Source organism: Parasteatoda tepidariorum, chromosome X2, assembly GCF_043381705.1.
Source record: "Parasteatoda tepidariorum isolate YZ-2023 chromosome X2, CAS_Ptep_4.0, whole genome shotgun sequence".
Classification (NCBI taxonomy): domain Eukaryota; kingdom Metazoa; phylum Arthropoda; class Arachnida; order Araneae; family Theridiidae; genus Parasteatoda; species Parasteatoda tepidariorum.
This window is the reverse complement of record NC_092215.1, coordinates 48710528-48735902: the sequence shown is the minus strand read 5'-3', so window position 1 is coordinate 48735902 and position 25375 is coordinate 48710528. Positions and strand designations below refer to the sequence as shown.

General features: G+C 26.7%; 1 protein-coding gene across 4 annotated transcripts in view; it reads right to left on the bottom strand.

The window, feature by feature from the left end:
- The window catches only part of LOC107449521 (ectonucleoside triphosphate diphosphohydrolase 1), a 29698-nt gene extending 4323 nt beyond the window's left edge, over positions 1-25375 (bottom strand). The window contains exons 1-11 of one of the 4 annotated variants that reach the window (XM_016065073.4): positions 25167-25322; positions 24716-24831; positions 22132-22400; positions 20135-20259; positions 12359-12476; positions 9189-9315; positions 8282-8441; positions 6138-6338; positions 2917-3054; positions 1777-1923; positions 1600-1704 (exon numbers count right to left, since the gene is read on the bottom strand). In XM_016065073.4, the coding sequence (XP_015920559.1) occupies positions 1600-1704; positions 1777-1923; positions 2917-3054; positions 6138-6338; positions 8282-8441; positions 9189-9315; positions 12359-12476; positions 20135-20259; positions 22132-22372 (1362 nt within the window). In that variant the 5' untranslated portion in view covers positions 22373-22400; positions 24716-24831; positions 25167-25322. Of the gene's footprint in view, positions 1-1599; positions 1705-1776; positions 1924-2916; positions 3055-6137; positions 6339-8281; positions 8442-9188; positions 9316-12358; positions 12477-20134; positions 20260-22131; positions 22401-24715; positions 24832-25166 lie in introns of all 4 variants that reach the window. The other 3 variants (XM_016065074.4, XM_016065072.4, XM_016065075.4) reach the window with 3 other exon arrangements.

Below are 25375 nucleotides of genomic sequence, written 5' to 3'. Positions count from 1 at the left end.
CCATTTCATGAAAAACAGTCGCCGAGAGACTTAATGTGGGAAGTCAGACGCCCTGTAGTCTGCATCCCATTGACTGTGAACTACAAAAAGGAACATCTAGCAAGGTACCAACAATGCCTGTCTTGGGCAGAGGATGATTGGGGTGGTAAGTTCTCTTCAGTGACGCGAGACCTGTTTTCATCAGGAAAGGACCTGGGAATCGGTATAGGCTCTCTCTCATTGTCAATAAGACCACTAGGATCTAAGTAGTCTCATGGTCTATCATGACAGGCTGACATACGGACCATCATGCATTCGATAGAGGCACTCTAACCTATCAGCAGTACAGGCATCCTTACACCCTATTTGAAACTTTTTCAAGGAGCATATGGAGTAATTTTCATCTTTATGGATAATAACACCTCTCCATGCAGAGCCCAGTTGATGAACCAATACCTCCAATCAGAGAATTTTCAACAGTTGGAATGGCCTGCAATGTCCCATGACCTTAATCCTACCAAAGAGAAATCCTATGTAGGGTATGCCCTTGAACTCTCAATTCTAGCGTAAAGAACAGCTCTGACAGCCATCAATGATAGGGTGTCGTTCAGTTACTGTGCTGGCCAAGTCTAAGTGAGAGCTGTGCATCACGTTTTAGTTGAGTTTCCTTATTTAATATACAGGTTTTGACTACTTCTGTTTTTTCATATATTGTTCTTATATATATATGCTATATCGGATGATGTTTTGCCCAAGTTTGGTTTTATTTACTTTTGTAGTTCTTTTTAAAGCAAAAAAAAAAAGCATTTGTTTTTCAATTGGGTACTTGCACTTCGAGAAGAAGACAATCTATTCCCACACATGTGACCTATGACGTCAGCACCATTCCTCTATAAACAAGATGGTGGGGAAAATTCAGCAAAATTTTTTCCACATAAGTTAGAATGTTAATTAACGTGAAGTTAATTAAATACAATGTAGTATCGCACATTGAATTTGTTGAAATATTAATTCGTTCTTAGATTTATCATTTGTTTATGTATTTTATTGTAACAATTGATATATTTTCGTTTTGCGTACCTGGCAACATCGATGCATAGTTAGTTTGTTTATATTCTACATGGCATCGTGCCCATCTTTATGTTAAGTTAGAAATATGTCGTGAAAGAATTAAAATCATTGTGAAAGAACCTTTGTGAAGGATTATAACATGTATCTCTTAAGAGAGTTGATACTTGACGGGGTAAGTTAACTCGAAATAAGATGAAAAGAACAGTTGCTAACATAAACAATGCCACGTTTTTGCAACCAATCAGACTCGAAATACACACACTACGTCACTTGCAGGTATCCCATTGTTTTCACCAGTGTAGTTGGTCGAGTAATACAAAGTCTTTGAATAGCAGTATGTAATAAAACACTTCAATAATAAGAGAAGGTGTGATACTGAATTATTTAAAACTAGAAATAAAAATAATAGTTGAGCAACTTATTATGAGGATAGAAAATAAATTGGGAAAGTAATTAACTAAATATGAAATAATTTTCATACTATAATGTCAATATAATACATTAACATAAATATTATAAAATGGTAAAAATATAATAGTCTCAGCTCACCTCTTCCCAAGTCAAGGTACACCAAGTTTGAGTGGAATTAACAAACTCATCCAATGAGTTTGTGCCATTCAAAAAATGAACAACATAATAGAATCCAGAAAAAGCCTGAAAAAGAAATTTTGTTATGACCCTCTGATAAATAAAAATGTATAAAAGTAAGTATATGAAAACTCTTACAGTAAAATTCATGTTCAATCCTCTTAAATTAGTATTAGGAAAACAATATTTGAAGCCAGACATTTCACAAAAGGTCTGGTTTGCAAGATTCAAAATATTTTTTCGGCATTGTTTATAATCACTTGCTCCTCTAACAAGCAATTCACCCTGAAAATAATGAAATAAAAAGTATAAGTATCTTAATGCGATCAACTATTGGTCAACTACTGAAAAGTTAAGTTTAAAATAAATTTTTTAATTGTGATTTAGACATGCTCTCCAATAGAATAAAAATAACTGAAATGTACTTTTTCAAGATAATAATAAAAATTAAAACTGATCATGAGAAAAATGAGTTAAAACTTGTTATAATTGTGTAACACACATTATCAATTTTTATGTTTTCATATTTAGTGAGGTTCATTTTTTTTCATACACATTAAGTAACAAGTATAAGTATAAAAATCAAACCTAACTCAGATTACTGTCGCTCTAGTGAGATGTTAATATGCTAACAAACTAAAACATTGCATTCATTTTACTCTTAACTCAGCATAGAGAATTTGGTCAGTCAATTCGGATCAATTCAAAGAATCTTATAGTAATTTGCAATATTTAGCTGCACTGGCAAATCAGTATGTTTAACGTTTTGCTTCATATTTTGATGATTTAAACACCAAGCCCACTAAATATAATTTTAAAGAAATGTCCTAAATGTTCCAAAATTCACTTGAAAATTTCAGTTTATAAGTGATAGACAATTTTCGTGCTTCAAAAACAAAATCTATGTATGTGTTTTTTCAAAAAGCCTTAATAGTACTTAAAAATAATCAACCTATTATGATTGTACCCAACAACTAGCTTACAAGAGGTAAAAACTTAATGCAGAGAGGAACAATAAGTGCTTACTAATTACTTAAATATTTTCTCAAACTGTCAAGTTTACTTGGACCTATGTTTATTAATTCTTATTAGAACATTAATTTATTTACATATTTTTAAAACATGGTTTTTTTCAAATAATTATGGCTTTCTTTATTATCAAAGTGAAACAGAGATGATCAAATTAATTTAAAATAACTAAAAATAAATTAACTATTTTTTTATTTATCTTTATTATTTGGTTATTAGAAGATATAAATATCTAGAAAAAAAATTTACAGTAATTGAATGATTTTGAATCCACTTGTTAAACTTTTGGCTTTGTATACAAGGTTTTTGAGCAAAAGACTGAACATCTATCTTCTCAACATATCCTGCAGGTAAACAAGGATCATTAAGAGTAGGTGTTTCAATTTCCTGAAAACATATACAATGCATGTCAGAAATATCAATATTTTTAGATGTTTAAAATAAATATCAATCAATAAAATTAGAAAGCTTATCAAAAACTAGGCTTTAGAACATTCTTACCAGCACCATACATGGGAATACTTTTACTTTTGTTATAAGTAATGAAAGCAAAAGTGAAAAGTATGTATTTTTATTTTATTACTTTTAGTTGTACTTCATTACTTTTTAATTTCAGTACCTTTATTCGTTTTTTCATTACTTTTTTGGGAAAAGTAAAAGTATTTGTTATGAAAATTTTGAAATAAATCTTTACTTTTTCTGAAATTCTTTTAAAAGTTTTCCTTAAAAAAAATTTGTTTTCAAAATCTTTTTAATTAATTTTTTTAAATTTTTAAATTTGATATTTCAATATCCTTTAACAACTACCTTTTTCCCCCAAATCTTCAAGCAGAGCAATTTCCTAGAGGGTTTACTCTTTGCATTTGTAAACACTCAATTGCATTTTTTCAAAACTCATTGAGTGAGAGATTATTCTAGTAGTAATGGAACAAGCATTATCTATTTTTTAAGAATCAGCAATGATATGCGGCCTAAATACCTGGAGTATTGCAAGGGAATTGTTTAGATCAAAAGGTTCTAAAAAAAGGTTTAAGAAAGTAAGAACTAAAATTAAGAACTAAGTTAAGAACTAAATGTTTCAAAATTGAAGTGTATTATCTGCTAAATGTTGAATCTTATTTTGCACTTAAAGAATTTTGTTTCAATTTAAATCATTTAAAACCCTATAAACTTTTGATACATTAAAATATTTAACTTGGATTTGTTTTACCTAATAGAATATTTATTTTATTAAAATTTAATTCGATGACCATTAAAGTATTTTAATGTTAAAATTTATATTATAATGGACTCTTGTATTTTGTAAGGTAATAAAAGAACCATGACCATTATTTTTATTTATTTCAATTTATCTATATTGTTTTTTCTTTATTTTTAAACATTTAAAAATATTTAGATTTATATCACAATCACTACCTATAATTTCTGTTAACATGTCTAATACTTGGACATGCGGCCCTTCATAAATTAATCTGTTATGCATGCGGCTCTTCACTCAAATAGGTTGTGCACCCCTATGATAAGCCATGGGTGGAGAGAAAACTATTGGTCTTATGAATTCGGACTTTTGGGGGAATCACTTTTTTCCCCTTAGGAAATAGTTTTGCTTATGTAACAAATTCCAACTATCTTTGATGTCTTGTTGATAAATTTGATGCATTTTAACTTTAATACAGACATGAAATAAAATAATAAAGAGTGAGATGAAGAGAAGAAAAAGTAAAAATGAAAAGACAAAAAGCAGTGTTATATCCCTTTTTATGCACAACGCCCAAGACTAATAATCCTAGGATGATGTTCCTTGTTTATATTATATAGTTTAGTTTGGTTTGAGACGAAAAATGACAGTAGAGTACATTGCAGATTAAATAGTTTAAAAAGGTACATAATATAACAAAATCCAATTGTTTTTTATTTGAAAAATACCTTAATCCATTTCTTTTAAATTTGAAAAGCAATATTTTTGTCAACCATATGTGTACATTGGATTTTTTTTTTAAATAATTTAAATAACTTTTTGAGATGATTAAACCAAACATAATAGCACAAAATTTAAATTTTTTGATATTTAAGTTTTAAATTATAAAAATTACGCATTATTTAATTGAAATATAGTATGCATTAAAGAAGTTCTGGACATATATTATTTTGATTTTGAATTTTAAAAAAAAAAAATTTCATGAATTTTAACATATAAACATTTAGTTCATCATATCAGTAAATTCAAAAATAAAACTTTCTTGCTCAGTTTCTGAATATGGGTGGATTCAATATGCCTATCTATATCACAAATTAAAAAAATGCAAAATTTTAAAACAAATTTTTTAATTAAATAATCCATTAAATTAAATAAAAAATTCAATTTCATGGATTTTATAAGGTTTCTCGAATATGAATAGAATTTTCTACTTATTTACTTATTCTTTAAACAAAAGCTATAATATTTATCAACTTTGTTTAACAATTATATTCATTACAACAATTTCTGAAAGTAAAAACAAAATTTCTAAAGATTTGGTAGTTTTAAAATTTATAAAAATTAAAATTCTTTCTTATATGCAAATATTGAATTTGATTTCTGTTTTCTATTCTAGATATTTTTAATGTTTAATATTTCAGAGAAATTTGTAACATTTCATACAGCTTAAAATTTGTTAAATTAAAACTTAATATATTTTAAATTAAATTAAATAATTTTTTTTAACATTTTTTAGTGAAATTTAAGGTTATTTTAAATCATAGATTTCCTTGAGATTTACTTTACGGTTGTTACTTTTTCTATTTTGCAGTAGTAATTTTACTTGTTCTTTTACTAATTTATTTTCAAAATCAAAGGGTTTTACTCTTCACTCATTATTTTTTAAAAATAAAATTTCAAAGTATGACAAGCACACATTACAATCTTACAAAACCACTCTAGCAAGCATTTGTTATACACAGTTATATGTAAGAATGTATTACCCTATACACGTTTTCAATTTATTTTTATAGCCTTACCTTATGTTGTAAACATTGAAACATTTGGATTTTTAAAAACAGAATACTAAAGATCTTTGTCATTTAATAATCAAAGAGACATCTTTGAAGTCATCTTTCAATAAGCAAACCAAAAATCTAAAAATGACTTTATTTTTTCAGTGTATTGATAGTTACGTCATAAACGAAGAGTTGTACACTAATAACTTAAGGCATTTTTAGTTTATGTATGTATATTTATGCATTTAAAAATTAATATTGTATCTTCTCATTTTCACCAAAGAGCTTGTGCTTTTAAAAACTAGTCTTCAAATTTAGGAAAAACTAAGTCATCACATGCAAGTGAACATTTAAAGACAGATCTTATTTGAAAGCAGATCTGCAGATAAAAATCATAGATTTTCAGCAAATTTCTAAGAATAGAATCACAAAGAGGAAGTCAAAATATATAATTAATATAAAAACAAACTAAAGCATTCAAATAAGAATCTTACCATAAACATTGATGCCTCATTTCTATACAAAGCTTCAATATAACCAAAACAAAGGAAAGTTTCAGATTTCACAAAATACTGATGACCATATAGTTTTAGTGGGAAAACGTCTGTATCATTAATGAGTGATTTGTTATGAACAGCATATGCATACTGAGTAGAAGCTCCACCTAAATCTAAAGCTCCATAAGTACTTAGCTCCTGAAAATAAGGGCTTCATAAATGACAATAAGAAAAAAATAAAATAATATTTTATAAGTTAAAGTATATATGCATTTGTACATATATATGAAATTGTTCAAAGCAACATAACCAAAATAAAAAGACAAAGAAAGATAAATAATAACAAAAAATCACATTGAAACATAGGGATCATACATGCTATTTGAAGTCACAACATGAATATTTGAAAATTATATAAATTAGTCACAATATACAAGGTCAAAAGACAAAAATCATTCTAAATCATTTCATCTATGTTGTATTTCTATTTTCAACACAAATTAAACCTTTAAGACCAATATTACTGAAAGAAATGCTCAAACTTTGCCAGATGCTTGGAGGCATTCTTTATATCACTGCTTTCAAGAATGGCATATGTTTTTAAACACAAAAATATATTTGTAATTTCATCCAGCAGCTTCAGATACTGTTTACGACTCCATGTATCTATGCATTTTTTATATTTTATGTAATTGCTTTGCCTTTTTATTTTGGCTACGTTATTATGAAGCTCTTATACATACACATGTATGTACATACATACATATATATATACACTACCCTACAATAATTGAAGAGACACTTTCAGTTTTTGATATTTTTTTGAATTTCTCAAGAAATACTTAGAGGACTATTTTGTTAACTTAGAAGAAGTATTTAATTCATGAGATTTTTCATACTTGGCAATAAAGTTAAAAGCGTTTAGCGGTTTGAGAGACTAAATATAAATTACAAAAGAAAACAAGCATTTTTAAACACCCTTTGTCAGAAAATTAAGCAACAGGCTTGTAACTTGTATTGATTACTTAAGACTTAAGCTATTTTTAAAAACTGAATAAAATTCTGTTAATCGAGCTTAAATATTTATGCATTTATGAAGATTTATATTGTCACGTTAAAGTGATTTAGTACAGATGACAAGATGAGGTTTAAATAATGAATTCATTAAAATGAAGAAAGTACAAACGACGAGAACAAGTCTGCACTAAGAACTGCCTGTTTACAATGAAGGGATCCCTTGCCAACAAAGAATGTTCTAGAAACTTCCTAGGAATAACTAAAGAGGAAATGATGTAAATTGAATGTACCAGAAGCTTCTGGAATGTTCATAGAATTAAATAAGAAAAATTGGGAATCAGTGTCCGCATCGAACCTGGGACCTTCTGCTTTGTAGATTCGAATTATACCACTGAGCTACTGAGACTCAGACTGCTCGGCAATATAAACAACTAATTTTTTTTTGTCTTATGTGTTTTTGTTATAACTTTAAAAATATTAAGTAAAATTTTAAAAATTTTTTGGAGCAATTTAAAATTACCAAATTTGAGAAATCTAAAAAAAAAAAATTTAATGTTAAAAGCAGTTCTTTTGCACTGAGCATGCGTGAAAAAAATTCTAAATTATTATTTCATAATTTATAGTGAATCGTATTTGGCAACTAATGGAAAAAAATCTGATTTAAATATCTTAAAAATGTAAAAAGTTATTTCACCTGTTTTGGAAATCTTAATCTACTCAGAAAAAAATAGTAATTCTTTTTTTACAAGTTTGCAATATGAAAACACACTTACAAAATTATTACAAATATGAAAATACAATTACACAAATGAATAAATTTAAAAATGTTATCTTTGAAAAGAAAATTTATAAGTAACATGAATGCAGGGTAATAATAAAATATTTAAGGTGTAACAAGAAAACAGTAAGCATGTTTATAATATTTAAAATTTTAATTTTAGAATTTTTTTTCTCCCAAAGGAAAGCAATTTTAAAAAATGTGTGGTACCTTGCTAAACTTTAAGGGAAATCTAGATACCTTAGAATGAATGACAATATTAGTTAGAATCCTCTGTAAGAACAAATTTCAGCTAAAACAGTATCTGAACTTGCAAATACATAAATGAATACAACAGAAATGCTACCTCATAAAGAGAGTTAATCAAAAAATTAGATGATATCCAAGAAAAAAGGGCCTCAGCTTCACCAGGTATAATACTAATTGTCTTAACTTGAACTGGTGAAGTACTTAAGCCATACTTCAATGATGTTAAAATCAGACTTGCTTCTTTCGGATTAGTCAAACTGAAAAAAAAAGCAGAAAATACTTTTAAATATAATCTAAACATTAACTGGTACAAAAAAAAGAACATTTCAATTATAAATCTTTTCTTGTCAATGAAAGTCATTAAGTTGGTGAAAAAGTTTCTTCTTGTTCTCTTGGTAGCTGCTACTGGAGGTAAAACCTTTTAAACTATACAATCTATTACTTAATACTTAATTATTACTTAATTATTTAAATAAATTTAAAGCACATTTAAGAATTATTAAAAATACTTATAATTTTTATAACGCATGTTAATTAAGTTCTATAAAATACTTGATTAAATCTTTATTTCCAATTATGTTCTGGTGTATTTATTTTAATATTTTTTCAATCAGAAAGAAAATTTTAATGTATATGCAAATATACTATAATCAGGTATCCCAAAAATAACAGAAGACTTTAAAAAATCAACTAAAGAAAAATAGAAATTTAAATGTTTTTTGCTGAGAAAACTAGATAGATGACAGATTCTCACCAAGTTTTAAAACTAGTTACAAAGTTTGTTAATAGATGACACTGTTAACCAAAAATTGAAAATTTAGTGAGAAAAAATATGTTGTTTCCTAAGCAAAAATTAACAAAATGTATAATTCAATTTATACCTACTTCACTTCAGTCAATTTTTTTTAATCAGTATTTTTAGAACATCTGGTAATAAAAGTATTGTCTGTAATGGCAACAATAAACAAAACTGTTTATAAAATTTATAAGAGAAGTTTACGAACTTTAATATTCTCATTCCAGCTGTTGCTCCTAAATAAAGTACAGGCGATGAACCTTTGGGGACTAGACTTGTAACGTTATTTACACATGAAATTATGTTTACAGGATCAACACCACTGGCAATTCCAACTACAGAATAAAATCATATTTGCACTTTCAGTTCGTTAAAAAGATTTTTTTCTAAAAAGTTTTACTTTATTTAGAAGTACATAATATTTTCAAGAAAAAAAATAGCTGTAATTCTTTCACAGCAGTCACTAACTTTATAGCATAACAAATTCAGAACTACACAAGATCTATATTTTATCTCCTATCTTATTTATAACAAATATAATACTAGAGCGGAATTAACTGATTTTATTTTTTAAAAATGAATAATTTTTATATAAATTTCTTACAAGCATTAAGTATGTTTTAGAGTGAACATTATACTTATCTAGTTTTGGCAAAGACAGTCAATGGTCTTGAGAATTGTTCACAATTTCAGTTTCTTGATACTTTAAGGGCAATTTTAAGGTTATGAGAAATATATTGAACACACGTTGATTTTTTTAGGTACAGCTCATTAATATGTATACTTATGATAAAAATATATATCTTTGTGGTTAACTGTTGAAACAAGTAGATTTTGACGATCAAAGTCTAAGAAAATGGCCTTCGTTTAAAAATTTTTGAATGACCATTGAGCTTCAAAACAAAGGTCCACTATATGCATTAATGTCTTAATAATTAGTGTGGAAGTAGCAGAACAGAAAAGTACAGTCAGTGCTGTGGGCCACTAATTTTAGAAAAAGTATTGCCTCACGTAAATATATATGTTTTTCTCAAAATTCCAGAAAATCAGTTGGATCACATTAAATTCTCCAAAACTTTAAGGAAATTCCAGATTTTTTAAAAAAAACAAGCTCTAAATTACAAAAAAAAAGTCAATAAGAGGGTTTTTGTTAGACTTTTCGTTTTTTTTTCTTTACTTTTTCCTGTAAATAAAATTATTAGAAAACACAGTTCCTTAACAGAACAATTATTTTTCTGTTATTATGTACTGTTATTAAGTACTTTATTTGGAAAACAGAAAGCTTCAAAATTTTTAATGTTTGGCTTTTGTAAATAATATTTCGTTTTTACTGGTGCTTTTATAATAGTACAGCATTTCTGATAGACTATATTTCTTTTAATGTTTTATGGATACTTTTTTTCCGAAAACATTTTTAGAATTAAAGTTCTGTTTTAAGAATTAAGAGGATTTTTTTCTTTTTCTCTTTTTCCTTTATTTTCAACTTTACAATTAGTCCTAATGAAAAACTATTGTAGTGTTTTTTTCCTTTCTTGAAAAAGTAAAAAAAAAAACAAGTTTTTTTCTAAAAAAAGAAAAAGCTACATAGAAACTGAAACAAAAATCGTTCTCAAGTTTTAAACAAAAAATGTAACACAAAAAATCTCAATTTAACACGAAAAATTAACATGAAAAATTTAACACAAAAAATCTCAATTTAACACAAAAAATTAACATGAAAAATTTAACACAAAAAATCTCAATTTAACATGCCATATTTTTAGAAAAAAATGACGATAAAAGAATAACGTTCATTAGAAACGCTCTTTAAAAAGTACTGTGTAAAAAACGCTGATAAAAAAGAGAAACAGAAAAAAAATTTTACAGAATTGAAGTACAGAAAGAAGTGACAATAAAAAAAAATCACGTCTATCATAAATGCTCCATTAAAAATGCTGCGCTATAATAAAAACAGCTAACAAAACAACAAAAAAGATGGAAGAAAAAAAAGCGTTCTAAATTCTTTAAACAGAAAGTATTGAAAAAAAAAACCGAGCTTTGACTTGGCTGAATCTAATTAAAAAATATCAGCATTACATAACTCGTGGTTCAGTGTTATAAAGTAATTTAATATTAAATCTTTAAATTTCGCTTTCCCATTCGTCATCCAGAACATAAATTTGCAAGCTTTGTGCAGGTTTAGAACTTAATAAAGAAGTGTAAAAACTATTTATAATAATGTATAGTAAAAAATACTGTTTTAGATTATTCTTTATGTCAAATTCATAAAAATAAATTTGGCAAGGCAGGCCAGGTGGCAGAGTGGTCAGCGTGGCTGACTGCGAAGTCAATGGCTGCGGGTTCGAATCCTGCTCTGGGCATGGATGTTTCTCTCTCTCTGTGTTGTCTTCTGATGTGTGAATGTATGAATGTGGTCCACCCTATGAACGGGTATTTGTGGCAGTGTGGCCTGGGTAATGTTGTTTGCCTCCGTGACTTTGGTTCACAGGTGCCCACTGGGTAGCGATAAATGAGCAACACTTCTGGCATCTTCTAAGGCGAAGAACGAAAGTTCAGTGCCTGACGTTATTAAAAAAAATTATTTTCAAAAAATGCTTTTCCAAAAAATACCTTGCCGAATATTTGACCACCAAATAATTGGCAAAAGGCCTGAATAGACCAAATACCTAATAGTGGCCTAGTTTAAGACGACTATTTCTGAAATTGGTAAACATGATTTCTCATAGTGTAATGTATCAATCTCATAGAAATTTCTAAGACTTGACTAGGGACAGAACAAAATGAAATTGCTTTTTTTTCTTCTTTCATTTGATGAATACTTATTTTATAAGGCAATACATTTTCTAGATGTAAGAGATAACTCTTGTCTAAATATAAAAGATATACTTTTCTACATACAACTCTTACAAAAATTCAAATTTTATTTTTAATTCTGTGCTCAAATATGAATGATCTAATCTCACCTATCCAACATTACTTCTTTATTTGAGGTTCTAGAAATCCAATTTTCACAGCTAAATGTCAAAAGTTTAAAACAAAAATTTCATAAAATTACATTATTTCATGTGTTTAAACTTTAAATAAAATAATTATTAGCAATAGAATCTCGGAATTTTTTTTAAGCCTTCAAAACCCATATGACCCTTTAACCATAAAATATCTATTTCATACAGCGTTTAGACTCAGGTTTTGATGTATAGATGAAGTGAAATGACAAATGAATTTCATATATATTTATGTAAAGATGTGAATCGTTTTTCTAAATGTCAATTTTGACAGCAACTTTAAAAAAAAATTCAATAAAACATAATCACTTTCAGGTTATAGCAACAATTCACAACTATATAATTAATCTACACAAGAAGTCAAAAACATTACCTTCATACTCGCATGATCCTCTCTGATGAACCTGACCAGTTCCCTGGTCTTTTTCACCTGACCACTGGTAAAGAAATACTTCAGTATGTGCGGATCCAGCATCGATTACAATACCATACTAAAAAATATAATTAAGTTTAGTATTAACATTAGTTATCAACAAAAATATCAGTAAGTTTATCACAAAGAAGAAAGTTCAATTTTTTATACATTTTGTTGTTGGTCTAAAAGTTAAGAAAAAATTTAAGATCTCAATCAGCAAAAAAATAAATAAATAAATAATAAGTCATGAGTCATAGTTTTAATTTATTATCACATAAAACTAAACAAAATAACTAATAAGATAAAACTAATAAGATATGTAGAAAACTAGTTTTTACAAAATGTATACTTAACCTACTATTTTACTATTCATAACTAAAGAATAAAAACAAAGTTAATAAGCAGTAAGAACAATAAATAAATATGTAAACATGCTTTAATTTTTAAACTGTTTTTTTCCTTCTTTTTCCAATCCTTTTTTTTTTTTTTTAAATCAAAGCCAATCACTTTTACTGTTTTTCCAAACAGTATTTGAACTGCTTAGATGTTTTATAGAAATAATTTAAAAAATAATCATCTGTTAAATAAGTTAGCCAGATAACATAAGTAAGGACAACAATTTTTAAGAGCACAAGATTGCAATTAGCTTTAAGGAAATTTACTGAGTTTCAAGATACTCAATATCCCAGATAGGATAAAAAAGTCTTTTCACAAGACTTTTTATCTGAATATATGCTTTTGAATACTTCTGAAATATCTCATGGAAACAATTATCATACTAAGAAAAAATCTTAAAAGGTCAAAAATATCAAACATTAAACTTCCTACAACGTCAACTATCCAAAAACGTTGAGCTGTCCTTTTCTTTGCAGTCAGAATAACACTAAATTTTTAAAAATGGATCGTTATGACGAATGAAACAATATAATGTTTTAGATGTTTCTAATGCCATAATTTAGTGCACAGTATGCAAAAAGAAGGACCACCTTGAATAACATTTTATTTAATGACCGAATCTAATAATAATTACTCACCTAGGACTCAATCTTAATGGCTCAAGGGGGTGACCTCAACTTTTTCTGAATAAACATACCTTTTTTTAACGAACTCTGATTTCTGACCCCCAAAATATAATGGATAGCTGTAATCTGGGAAATATGGTCTCAATAGTCCGGTTAAGAGAGAGCTCCAAAGTTTGGACCCCAAATCATTAATTTTACTTTTTGTGTACTTTGCTAAATCTTGAGAGCTTTTTAAGGGAATTAAAAAAAATTGCACACTATTATAAAATTCGTTTGTCTAAAGATAATTCCATTCAAATAATAACTTTACAAAATATTAATTATTTTTTTTTATTTTATTTAATAAAGATCAAAAAATTTTTGAACTGCAAAGTATACAATTTTTTCATCATTTAAAAGAATATAATTTTGCATGATGACATACAAAATTTGAGTATAATTGGTTAAATAGTTCCTGAGAAATTAAATTTCAAAAAATTCATATTTAAAATTCAATTTCTCAGGAACTATTCGACAGATTTTGCTCAAGTTCTGTATTTTCCATTTAAATTATGTTCTTTAAAATGCACAGTGGGCCAGAAGACCATGATCTTTGGCCAAAAGTCAAAAATTAAATTTCAACTAAAATATGTTTAAGCAGCTTTAATATCGCCCAAATTAAGTATTCATAATAATTCCAAACAATATGATTTACTTTTTTGGACCGACAAGAGTACAATGTAGTGAAAAGTATGTTAAAAAAATTTTTTACAAATTAAACTTTGAAATTTATATTTCAGAAATATATAAAGGAATTTCACCTTTCTGTTACATTTTTATCAGAGTAATTAGTCTGGAATTACAGTAAAATTTTTCAATTTGTTGGATTAGTTAATACTCTTGACAAACTTACAGTTTATATCTTATCATTTGACATTTTACAATGTTTAAATCACTTTCAAAATTTATCTCCAAAAAGTTCCACAAGGTAATTAGCTAAACTTTTTTTTGTTGTCTTCCTTGATGTTTCTTCTTTCAAAAAAACCTACCCCATTTTGCCCATATTGCAAAGGTGGGCTAAATATACCGAAAAACAAAAATTATGTTTTTTTTCTTTATGTTTTCGCATTATTTCGTAATATTACTTCGGAAATATAACTTGCTTTTCATTTTTAATATAAAATTACGAACATTTTTATATTTTCATTGCTATATTTAATTATTTAAACGTACTATATATATACAGGGTGGCCACTCTAATCTGGTTTCAAATTTCCTCGATTTTTCCAGGTTTTTCAGTAACAATCTTAAAATTTCCAGGTCAGTGTGTTTTCTTTTCTCATAAAGTGCAGGTGGGCACAAGAAAAGTGTCAATATTATAAAGTATTTTATTTAAAATGTTAATTTCTTAATATATCATCTTGAATGATGTGAAGAAAATAATATGTTTAGTTTGTAGAATATATTACTTTTAATGAATTAAATATTGTTTTAAAGTGTTAGTTTTTTAGTTTTTGTACAAAATGTACCAAATAGCCAATACAGTGACCCAAAAATTTTTTTAATTGCCTTCTATTTCCTGTTGGAATGGATGGATCAATGTGTCTTATAACATTTTCCATTTTGTAAAAGTTAGTTGAAAAATCACTAATTTTAATTTTAACTGTGCAAGGTATATTAACAACAATGTAAATAAAACTATTTAAGCAATATTTTCTTAATCTTTAAGCAATATTTCCTTAAATTTAATAATTTTAAAAATCCTGGAATAAAAAAAATTTTCACTGAAATCTTTCTTTTTTTTTTATAAAGAAATATGGAAAAAAATGCCAAGAAGTTGCATTATTTATATATATAAAATAAAAAAAATCTATTGAATGTCACTGTACATTAAAAGGGGGGAAACAATTTTTTACTGTATTATTAGTCCATAGCAATTTTTTCTGGTAAAAAAAGATCGCACAGGAAAAATAATAGCTTTATTTATTGTCTGCATATACTTAAATGATCCTACAATGAGAACAGATGAGATCCTACAAAATGAAAGTACAGTTCTTACGATCATGTTTCAAAGCAGACAATATTAACAGATGTACCTTTTACTTGCATTTGGTGGCATAGCTAACTGTGAACGAGAAAGAGCATATGTCCCTGGTTGAAGCATTAGAGATGAGCCAAATTTATGGGGGGGAAATTTTTATGAATTATAGAATAAAATTTTATCCCTTTCATTTGCCAAATACAGGTCCAATAACTACTAACAATTTGTATTCTATTTAACTAATAATTGAATAGGATGTGTGTTATTGTTGTAGTTCGCTATGGAAGTAGGTTAATTATTTTTTTCAAAAAAATTTCTTCACTAAAAAAATAAATAACTACAGAATGTTCTGAATTTTTTTTTCTCTAAATACATACATTTTTCAAGCTCTAAGCAAAATGATTGATTTAAAATGCTCTAAATAAAGTTAAATTGTTTCTCAAAAAATTAAAACTGAGTTGCTTACCTCAAATAAATAAACAAAGTAAAATTTAAAAATATATAAAAACTTCATTGATCAATTTTAAGTTATAATATAAATAACTTAAAGCACAGCATAGTTAAACAAATTTCATTAGGTTACTGAAGTGAAATGCATTAACTAATACCTAACCTAAAGGAATATTTAGATGGTTTATATTCATATTTAATTTTATAAAGAAAAAGCAAAGTCTTAAAGTGTTAGTATCGATTACTTAATGTGTGTTATAAATTTAAAATTAATTATCACAAGAGATGGAAATAAATAAAAACAAATGTAATAAAAAGAAAAGCAGTGGCGCCTGATGCAAAAACAATTAATTATTAATTTACAATAAAAATACTTGTTATTAAATCTACTAAAATCCAGCTTTAAACAGAAAAAATAATTTAATTATGCTAAATCTTAGTTGCACAGTACAATTAATTACGCATCTTGGTATCGCACGTAAAATATCGTAAGTGCATGAGAATTTATTAGGTAAATCAAGATGTGAAATTTTTCTACACATTTGTGCCTGTTAATAACCTGTTTTGCCATATATATATATATATATATANATATATATATATTGATGCAGTTCACTTTAAATATTATTTCTCCCATTTTCCATTATTAGTGTGAATTTTTAAAAAAAAACTGTACTTTGTTAGAGATTCACTTACCACAGTTAGAAATTTCAAATGATGATTTAATAGTCTGTAACTAAATGAAAATTGATATTAAGGTATAAGTCATTCTTTCTAAATCTTCAATTTTTTACCTTGGAAATGATACCTTATTCACTTAATATTAAGTTTAAAATTTTGGTCATCTGGTTGCCCAACTTGAAATCTGTACCTGTATAGTACAAAACAAAAATACAAGTTTTTCTTTTCCTTCTTTCTAATGAACAAATATAGATAATACAAATTTATATTCCAAGTTTATACATCATTTAACACATTTTTCACATATTCCTTGGCTTTTGCCAGTTTTTTAGGGTAAAAGGAGAAACAGTTTCGGAAATATCTCTGGAATGTAAGCAACATTTACGAACTTTGGGCATTGTGATTAATACATTATTTGAATATTGAATCAAATATTTACTAACAACAGAAAGATTTATTGTTAACATCTAGTTGGTTCACAAAAGAACCTTTTTCTTTTCAATAAAATATGCTGTAAAAAGTTAAAATGAAATTCCGAAAATTAGCATCAATGCAACAATTGTAACGATTTTGCTATTAGCGATTCAAGAAAATGAGAGATTGGTTGGCTGTACTGAGAAAAACTAATTCATTGTATGAGAAGACAAAAGTTTTCAGAAAAGGAGTGCAAGACAAAATCTATTATTAAACTATAAAAAAATTTTTTTGGAAAGTTAAAAACACTAAAACATTTTGTTAAAAGAAAAAAATATCCCCAACTTGAACAGTAAATGAATTCAACCTACAGAGCAAATATCCTAAGCCCTTCTTCCACCTCTATTACAATTTTTGCCTTTCCTAAACTAATTAGTCCTATAATCGCCATTCATTTAGCAACATGGGAGAGTTTCATATGGCATTCTAGTTTAGCAGGGTAATAATGGAAAGAATTTTAATGCAAGCAAAGTATTACTAAGTTGATGATATTTCAACTGTTTGACGATAAATTTCAGTCTAAATAAAGTGGATAAAAGAGATGGTAAAATAATTCAAATTAAGTAAAAAATTCCAGCATTTCTTTAAAATTCCCTGATTTTTCCAGGCTTTTATCCAAATTTCCCTGACTTTTCCAAGTTTTTTCCAGAATAAAAAAATTTCCTGATAATTCCAGGTTTTGAAGGTTTTCCAGGTGGGTGGCCACCCTGATATATATATATTTTTTGCTTGCCATATTTCAGGCGCCATCTGGTTTTTTTTTATGGCATTTTTAGTGTATTTCAAAATTTCAACTATGAATTCAATTTACCTGCACATGAAAATCCTAAATAAAAATCCCCAAATCTTGAAACAAATTTTATCGAAATACTAATTTTGGCCACGAAACCTTGGATGCTGGTCCACTGTGAAATGGTGTAAAAAATTCTATACCTTACAATTCAAAATTTTTTTTCAATATTATTAAATAGAATAATAAAAAATATTTAATAAAAGTTACTTTTTGCATAAAAGTATCTTTGGATAAAAGAATTTTATAATTGTATGAAAAAATCTTTCAATTTGCTTATAATTTTCTTGAGATATAGCTTGAGATATAGATATTCAAAAAATAAAATTAGCATTTTATTTTCCTAAACTACTTAAGTCTAAGTCCGAACTTTAGAGCGCTCATCTGATTGAACAATTGGGATCATATTTCACAGACTGCAGTTAACCCTATATTTTGGGGGTCAGAAATTCGAATCTGTCGGGGAAAAAAGACAAGTTTATTCAGAGAAAAAACGTTTTTGTGTCTGATTCCATAACTTAAAATATCGTTTGCACTTATTAGTTTGCTTATTTGAAGTCACCCCCTAGAGCCATTAAAATTGAGTCTGAATTGAAGATCCGATCACTAGATCAAAAGTAATTGAGGGTGGTCTGTTTTTTATTTTGTGCCCGGTGCTATATTCATGGAATGCAATCCTATATTGTTTTGTTTTTTTTTTGGCTCTACAGGATTTCAAGATTAAAATTTACTAATTCAGCAGCATCTTACAATCCTGAAGGATTGACAAGGCTCAGTTAAGCATTCCATTCAAATTTAAAATTAATATGATGTAACTGACAACAGAGAGATAAAGGAAAAAAACAAAGATTTCATAAAATGATATTTAATCTTTTGTAAAGACAATTATAAAAATTATAGTCTTAGAAACATATTTATAGTTATTACTTCAATGCTAAAAAAAGAAAGTAAAACCCAGTGAGTCTAATGAGCCATCTCTTAGTTTGTATTAAATTTTAGGTGTGAATAAAGAACTCAATGAAAAGGCTCTGATTTCTCTGCTGAATATAATTACTGATTTAAGCTTTGATTACTCTACCACTGGACTCTTTTTCTAAGATTAATTAAATTTTTGCATACTTTTTCCTAATATGAAACCCTGAAGTTTTGTATGAATAACTTAAATTTATTTTTATGATATCTCTAGTCCATTTTATATTTTTCCTTTTGAAGTCCTTGTTTTCATTTCCATCCCCATTCTCTAATACATAGACAAAATCTGTTACTTTTCTTTATCCTTCAGTTTCAGATTAAGTTTTGTAACCTTTTGCACTCCTATGTTACCTCTAAGTAGACATTGAAAAGGACCTTTCTAAAACTTAAAATTTTTTTATCTTAATAATTAGTAACTATGGGTGCGTAGCCAGATTTTTCAACAAGAATAAGCACCCTTTAAGTACTTTTGAACCACTCAAAATATATTTTTAATCACTTTCCAAAAAAAATCATAATTAGGATCTGTGGAGTAATAATTTTTTTTCCTATCGTTTAAAGTTCTTAGTTTATGAAAACTTTAATAACTTTACATAATCAAAGAATTTTACATAATCAAGATAAAATAACTAGTTTCTAATAAATATTGCAGAGAAAATTATGAAAAACATGCATTTTTTGCGATTAAGAACAATTATCAATACGGCAATTATATTTAGAACAATTATATTTAGAAAAACAAAAATCATTTTTTAAAAGATAGAAAATTAAACACTTTTCACAACTCCGAATAAAAAAAGCACCTTTCAGAGCTTTTAAAAAATATAAATAACACTTTTTAAAAACACCATGCACCCTGTAACTACATTATTTTATGAATTTTAGAAATAATATAGATATATTGTACTATATGGTTTAAATGATTTAGTGTTTACATTAGTTAAATATTAGTTAAAACAGCATATTAAAGTATTAGGAGAGCATAAGGTTTATGCTTTCATTCACTTTGTTATGTTTTAGAGATTTAAAAACTATTTGAGTAAACACTACATATTTTATTAATCAATAATAAAATATGTAGCTTTCCCAAAAACAATTACATTTATCAATTTACAATAAAAAAAATTTATAAAACTAAACTTTAAAATTTTACTCATTAAAATCCTCCTTTCTGCAAAGTTTTTAAAATGTCTATTTTTTAGATATAAATTTGCAAATAAAATATTCATTAATGTAAAGCTTAAATAAATACATTTAATGTGACATTATTAAAGATAACAAAAATTATATTTATTTTTTTGGATAACCTTAAATCAGTTACTTACATCAAAAGGTATAATTCCTCCAGTCGTTCCATACAATAAAGCAGTAACAACAAAAAGTACACAAGCTATGAGAATTGTAGAAAGACCAATAACAGCAACATGGACAGGCTTCATAAAATTAGATCCTTTAAAAAGTATCATACTATATACTTCGAAATAAATTTTCCACATTTGCACAATAGTATAAAAAAGAGGCTGTTCTTATCAATACATAAGTAATAATATAAAACAGTGCAGTCAGAAGACATTGCACCCCAGGCAATACTGAAAACGGCACCAATAACTCCATTTTGGAAAAGGAATCTTTTTTTAAAAGAAAAAAAAATCCTTGAATTGTCCTGTTGGTGTAATCAATATGATATAGAGAAATGCTTTTTTTATTTTAAATTACAATATTTCTAATAGAGAAAATAAATATGAAATCTATATCAATCCTAAATGTTGAGTTGGGAAACATGAGAATAAGAAAAATTAGAATGAATGCATTCAAGGTTAAGAAAGAAAACCAATAGTTCAATTGAGCAAACAATTTTATCATTATTGCAAACAATTTTATAGAATCTTCAAAACCAGCTGTTTCTGGAGTTTCATTTTCGATATACATTGCTATAATTTACCTTCAACGTCATCATTTTGTTAAAAACTATTTTAAAAATGAAAAACTTTTGTCATTGACTGCCGTAAACCAACTTATAGCTTTATAAATATTTTTATGCATTTATAAACTCATTTATAAACTCATTCATTCATTCAACAATTCACTAAAATATCCTTCAATAACAAATTCACTGCTATATACTACTGACTTGTATTAATTCACCTATTCACTGATGCATCTATTGGTATCCTTTCATTCTACATTTTTACTTTATTCATTCACTGTATCTAAAGCGTATTCATAATAAAGTGTTTATGAAATATACTATCTTAATAATTGTTTAAAATTAATTAAAAATGACTTCTTATAAAACACATTAATGAAAAAACAGACAGTTGTTACAGTAATATTAAATGATTATTCACATCAAATAACTTTCGTGAAAGATTAGATGTTCTATACTCAGACCAATAGTGGTACATAAAACTATACATAAAAACAAATATATAAAAACCTATGTGCAACATAAAATACAACAGTAATAAAAGTTTAGATAAATGAGATGAATAAAGAAGTTATGGAGCCCACAATTAGCAAATATTTTTAGAGAAAAAAGTCTTATTATAGTTTCTAAGAAAAATCTTTTAATAATTATTTTAAATTATATATCAAAGTACAAAATATTTAAAATATTGCGAAAACTTATAAGTATGTTTCTTGTTGTTAGCTTAGCATTTACTAAGATCTTGATAATTATCTAATTATCTTGGAAATTAACCTTCTAGTCTTGTATCTAAATAGTTCCAATTTCTCAAAAAACCCATCAAGATTTGGTAAAAAACTTAAATTTAAGTTGCATTTTGAGACGAAATAGAAGTATTTTTTACATAAAATATTAAGATTTGTATCAGCATCTCAACTAACACAAAATTTTAACTCAGCTCATTCTCCAAGGTCACTGCTCCCCCTTTTCTTCTCCTGCATTCACCTTTTGAGAGTAATGGTTTGTTTGTTGGATGGTTTTTGAACCATAAATTTCTACAAAAAAGATTCTCCCTGGAAAATACAGAACTCATTCTATTTAGTGGCAAGCAAGTAGTTTTTCTCCTGCACCCTCTGATTTCCATAACTATCTAGTAAAATTTTTACTTAGAGAACTGAAACAATAAAAAAGTTAACTTGATAAATAAATAAAAAATAACCTTAACCATAAAAAAGTGAACATAATATATAATAAATAACCTTAACCATAAGAAAAGTTAACATAAGAATATATAATAAATAAAAAATAACCCATTAATATATTTTTAAAGCATACTCAAGTTCCTTCAAAACAAAAGGCTCAATGTAAACAAATTGAAAATAAAAAAGATGAATCAACAACAAAATTTAAACTTACTATCATGACCAATAAACACTCTGGTTCCATCCTCAATCCCTTGAGATTCTAGAGTAGCATTCCATTCAAGCTTTTGGTTATTGCCATTATAAATTGCCAAGCCAGGTACTTTTTCTTCATTTTGTAGAGCATGTAAGTAGGTGTCAACAATATTACCTACATTTTCTCTTGGATTCATTTCTACAATTACACTTCCAAATAATGGACCAGCAAGCTTACTCTCCACATACAATGTATACATTTCTTGGTTTAAAGGAGTATATCTTCCTCTGCAATAAAAGAACAATTCGAAACATTAATGCACAATGAAATCTAGTTTCACAGAAAAATTTAGATTGAATTTTCTTTCATCAGACATATTGATTTGAATGGTATAATATGCATTTGAATTATTAATAAAAAAATTTACGAGACTTTATAAGGAATATTTTTTTTCCACTTTTCAGAGAATGTTCCAAAAACTACTTTTTTTACACAGGGATTTGTAAACATCTACATTTATGAATTTGGTTAATTATTCACTAGCTACTTTGGCAAATTTCTACAAATCTTCCCTGCCAAGCATAGTATTTCATTGAGTAACAAAATTTAAAGAAAAACTAATTTTCTGTGTAGGAAAGATACTTAAAAATAACATATATACATGTTACGAATTTAAAGTAACAAGAGCGTTAACTTCAAAAAATAAGTAAATAAATCAAATAAAATTATTTTTTTAATTGAATATGTAATATTTTTTTTATTCTAATATTATGGATGATATTCTCACATTTTGTAGGAAGATAACACACTAATTATTTCCTTTTCGCATTTTGCAATTCATCATCACATTAAAAAAAATTACAAAATCGTGAAATCTACAGCAGTAACTACTGAAAAAAGAGATTGAAGGCGAAATCACGTGAATCGGACTAAAAAAAAAGGGTTACTAAATGCGTGTTTTATTTTGAGATTTAGTTGTTGTAATAAAGAACATCGAATTAAAAATGTCTGATTTTGAAACCTATGTGAAAATCAATACTAATAACTGCATGAAAAAGTAGAATGCAAATTTCTACAAAAAAGAAAACCATATTTTTTACATATTTATTCTTTCCTTTTCATTATTCTCAAATGAGAATAGAAAAATTATAAGCATTTCCTTCCAATCCAAAGTGCAAGAAAAGCCTCTTTTAAATATAATTCTGAAGAAAAGATGAAATCTTTCAAAAATTTCTGCAGAAAAGAAAAATATTTTACTTCTCAAAGGAAAAATCTTTCTGCAAGAACTTGGCAATGTTAATGTCGCCACTACTCTGCCATGGGGATACCCAGCATTTCTATTTTTCGAAAAGAGAAAAAACACATTGTTTTCCTGATTAAAAAAACAACTTAGTAATAAAATGTGAAAAAAATCAACTGTGCATTACCAACTTTTTGAAGAGAGTTGTGAAATAAAATTAAATGTTGCTAAGATAGAACACTCTTGAAAAATTCTGGTTCCTAACTGCAACTTCAGATGATATATTCCTATTTAGTAAATGATTATTACAGAGTCGATTATTAATATAAAGTTAAAATTTTAACACTAAATTTTCAAAATCAGAATAAAAATTATCCTACTAAAACATGAAATTAAACAAAAATATTAATTCTAACATCTTAAAACAGAAAAGACAATCTACCATAAACGACTGCAATTTAAACTAATAAAAGTCTCGTTTTTCTAATGGAAAGAACTATATCATCTGAATCTAAGAAAAAGTTTATTGTATAATTATTATATATCTACATTGATGCTTTTCAATAGGGATGTAACGAATAATGATTTGACCGAATATTCATCTGCCGAATAGCATATTTTTTTAAAAAGAAAATCATTAATAAATATTTTTCATAAAAACAAGTTTAGTTATTATAGAAAATTAATCAGAACTTAACTAATAATGATATGGGATAACAGCTATTAAAAAAAACTGAAGTGGAAAAGTTGAAAAAAAGAAAAACAAAAAATACTTTTAATTCTTAAAACTAGACTTATATGCAAAAAATAGCATTTTTCAGTGAAAAAAAGTATCCACAAAACGTTAAGAGAAATATAGTCTGCCAAAAACACTCTTAAAAATACCGCACTATCATAAAAATGTCCATAAAAACAAAAGATTAGATAAAAAAGCAAAACAGAAAAATAAAAGCCGATCGTAATTCTCAAAAGAAAAATTTTAAAGCTTAACATCTCAGTTTTCTAATTATTATATTTTAAAGAAAAAGTGAATAAAAAAGAATAAAGGTGAATAGAAATAGAATTGCTGTGATATGATAAAAATGTTGATAAAATCATAAATTCCTTAAAAAAGAAAAAGCTAGATAGAAACCAAAACAAAAATCACACTTAACTTTCAAGCAATAAATATAACACTGAAAATTTTTATTAAACGTTTTAACATAATCAAATTTTTTTTTAAAAAAAAGTGATGATTAAAGTACAACTTTCATGAGAAACGCTATTTCAAAGATTCTGTTTCATAATAAAAATGCAGATAAAAAGAAAAGTTAATAAACAAAGCAAAATAGAAATAGAGAAAAAAATTTTCGTATTTCTTACACTATAACTAATATTGAAAATCACAGCTTTCTTTACTACTGGTTATTTGCCTTAATGCACAGGAAATAAGGAGCAATACGAATAGTCTATCAAAAACGCTGAGTTTAAATGTACAGCTATAATAAAAACAGAAAAATGTAAGAAAAAAAATGCTCTCGATTCTTAAAACAAGAAGTGTTGAAAAAAACAACCCAACTGATTTGCCTGAATAAAATTTTAATAAATTAGTAGTATGAGCAGTACAAAACCCGCAGTTCAGTATATAAGTATTCTAGTTTCAGTTCATATTTTGCTTCTTACTGTTTGATACTTGATATTAACTTAAATGTTGTGAGACAATTGATAAGATTAAAAACAAAAAAAAATTGCATTGAAATTGTTTTGAACTTCGCTAGATATCGCGTAATTTAAAATATGCATACGTAATTCACTTTTTAATAGTTTCACCCACCTAGAGCTCATCCAGGAAAGGTAATTAATTTACTCTGAGCTGTGAACGCTTAGAAAATAATCGAGAAACGCCTATAATTTGCTGAGTAAAATTGCGTACATAGTTTCCAAAGCATGAGATACAATAGAGAACTGTTCCTAAACACGCGGTTTTGTTTTCATATCTCCAGCAGGTAGAATAGAACAGGCACTGCAAAAAATGTGCAGAAA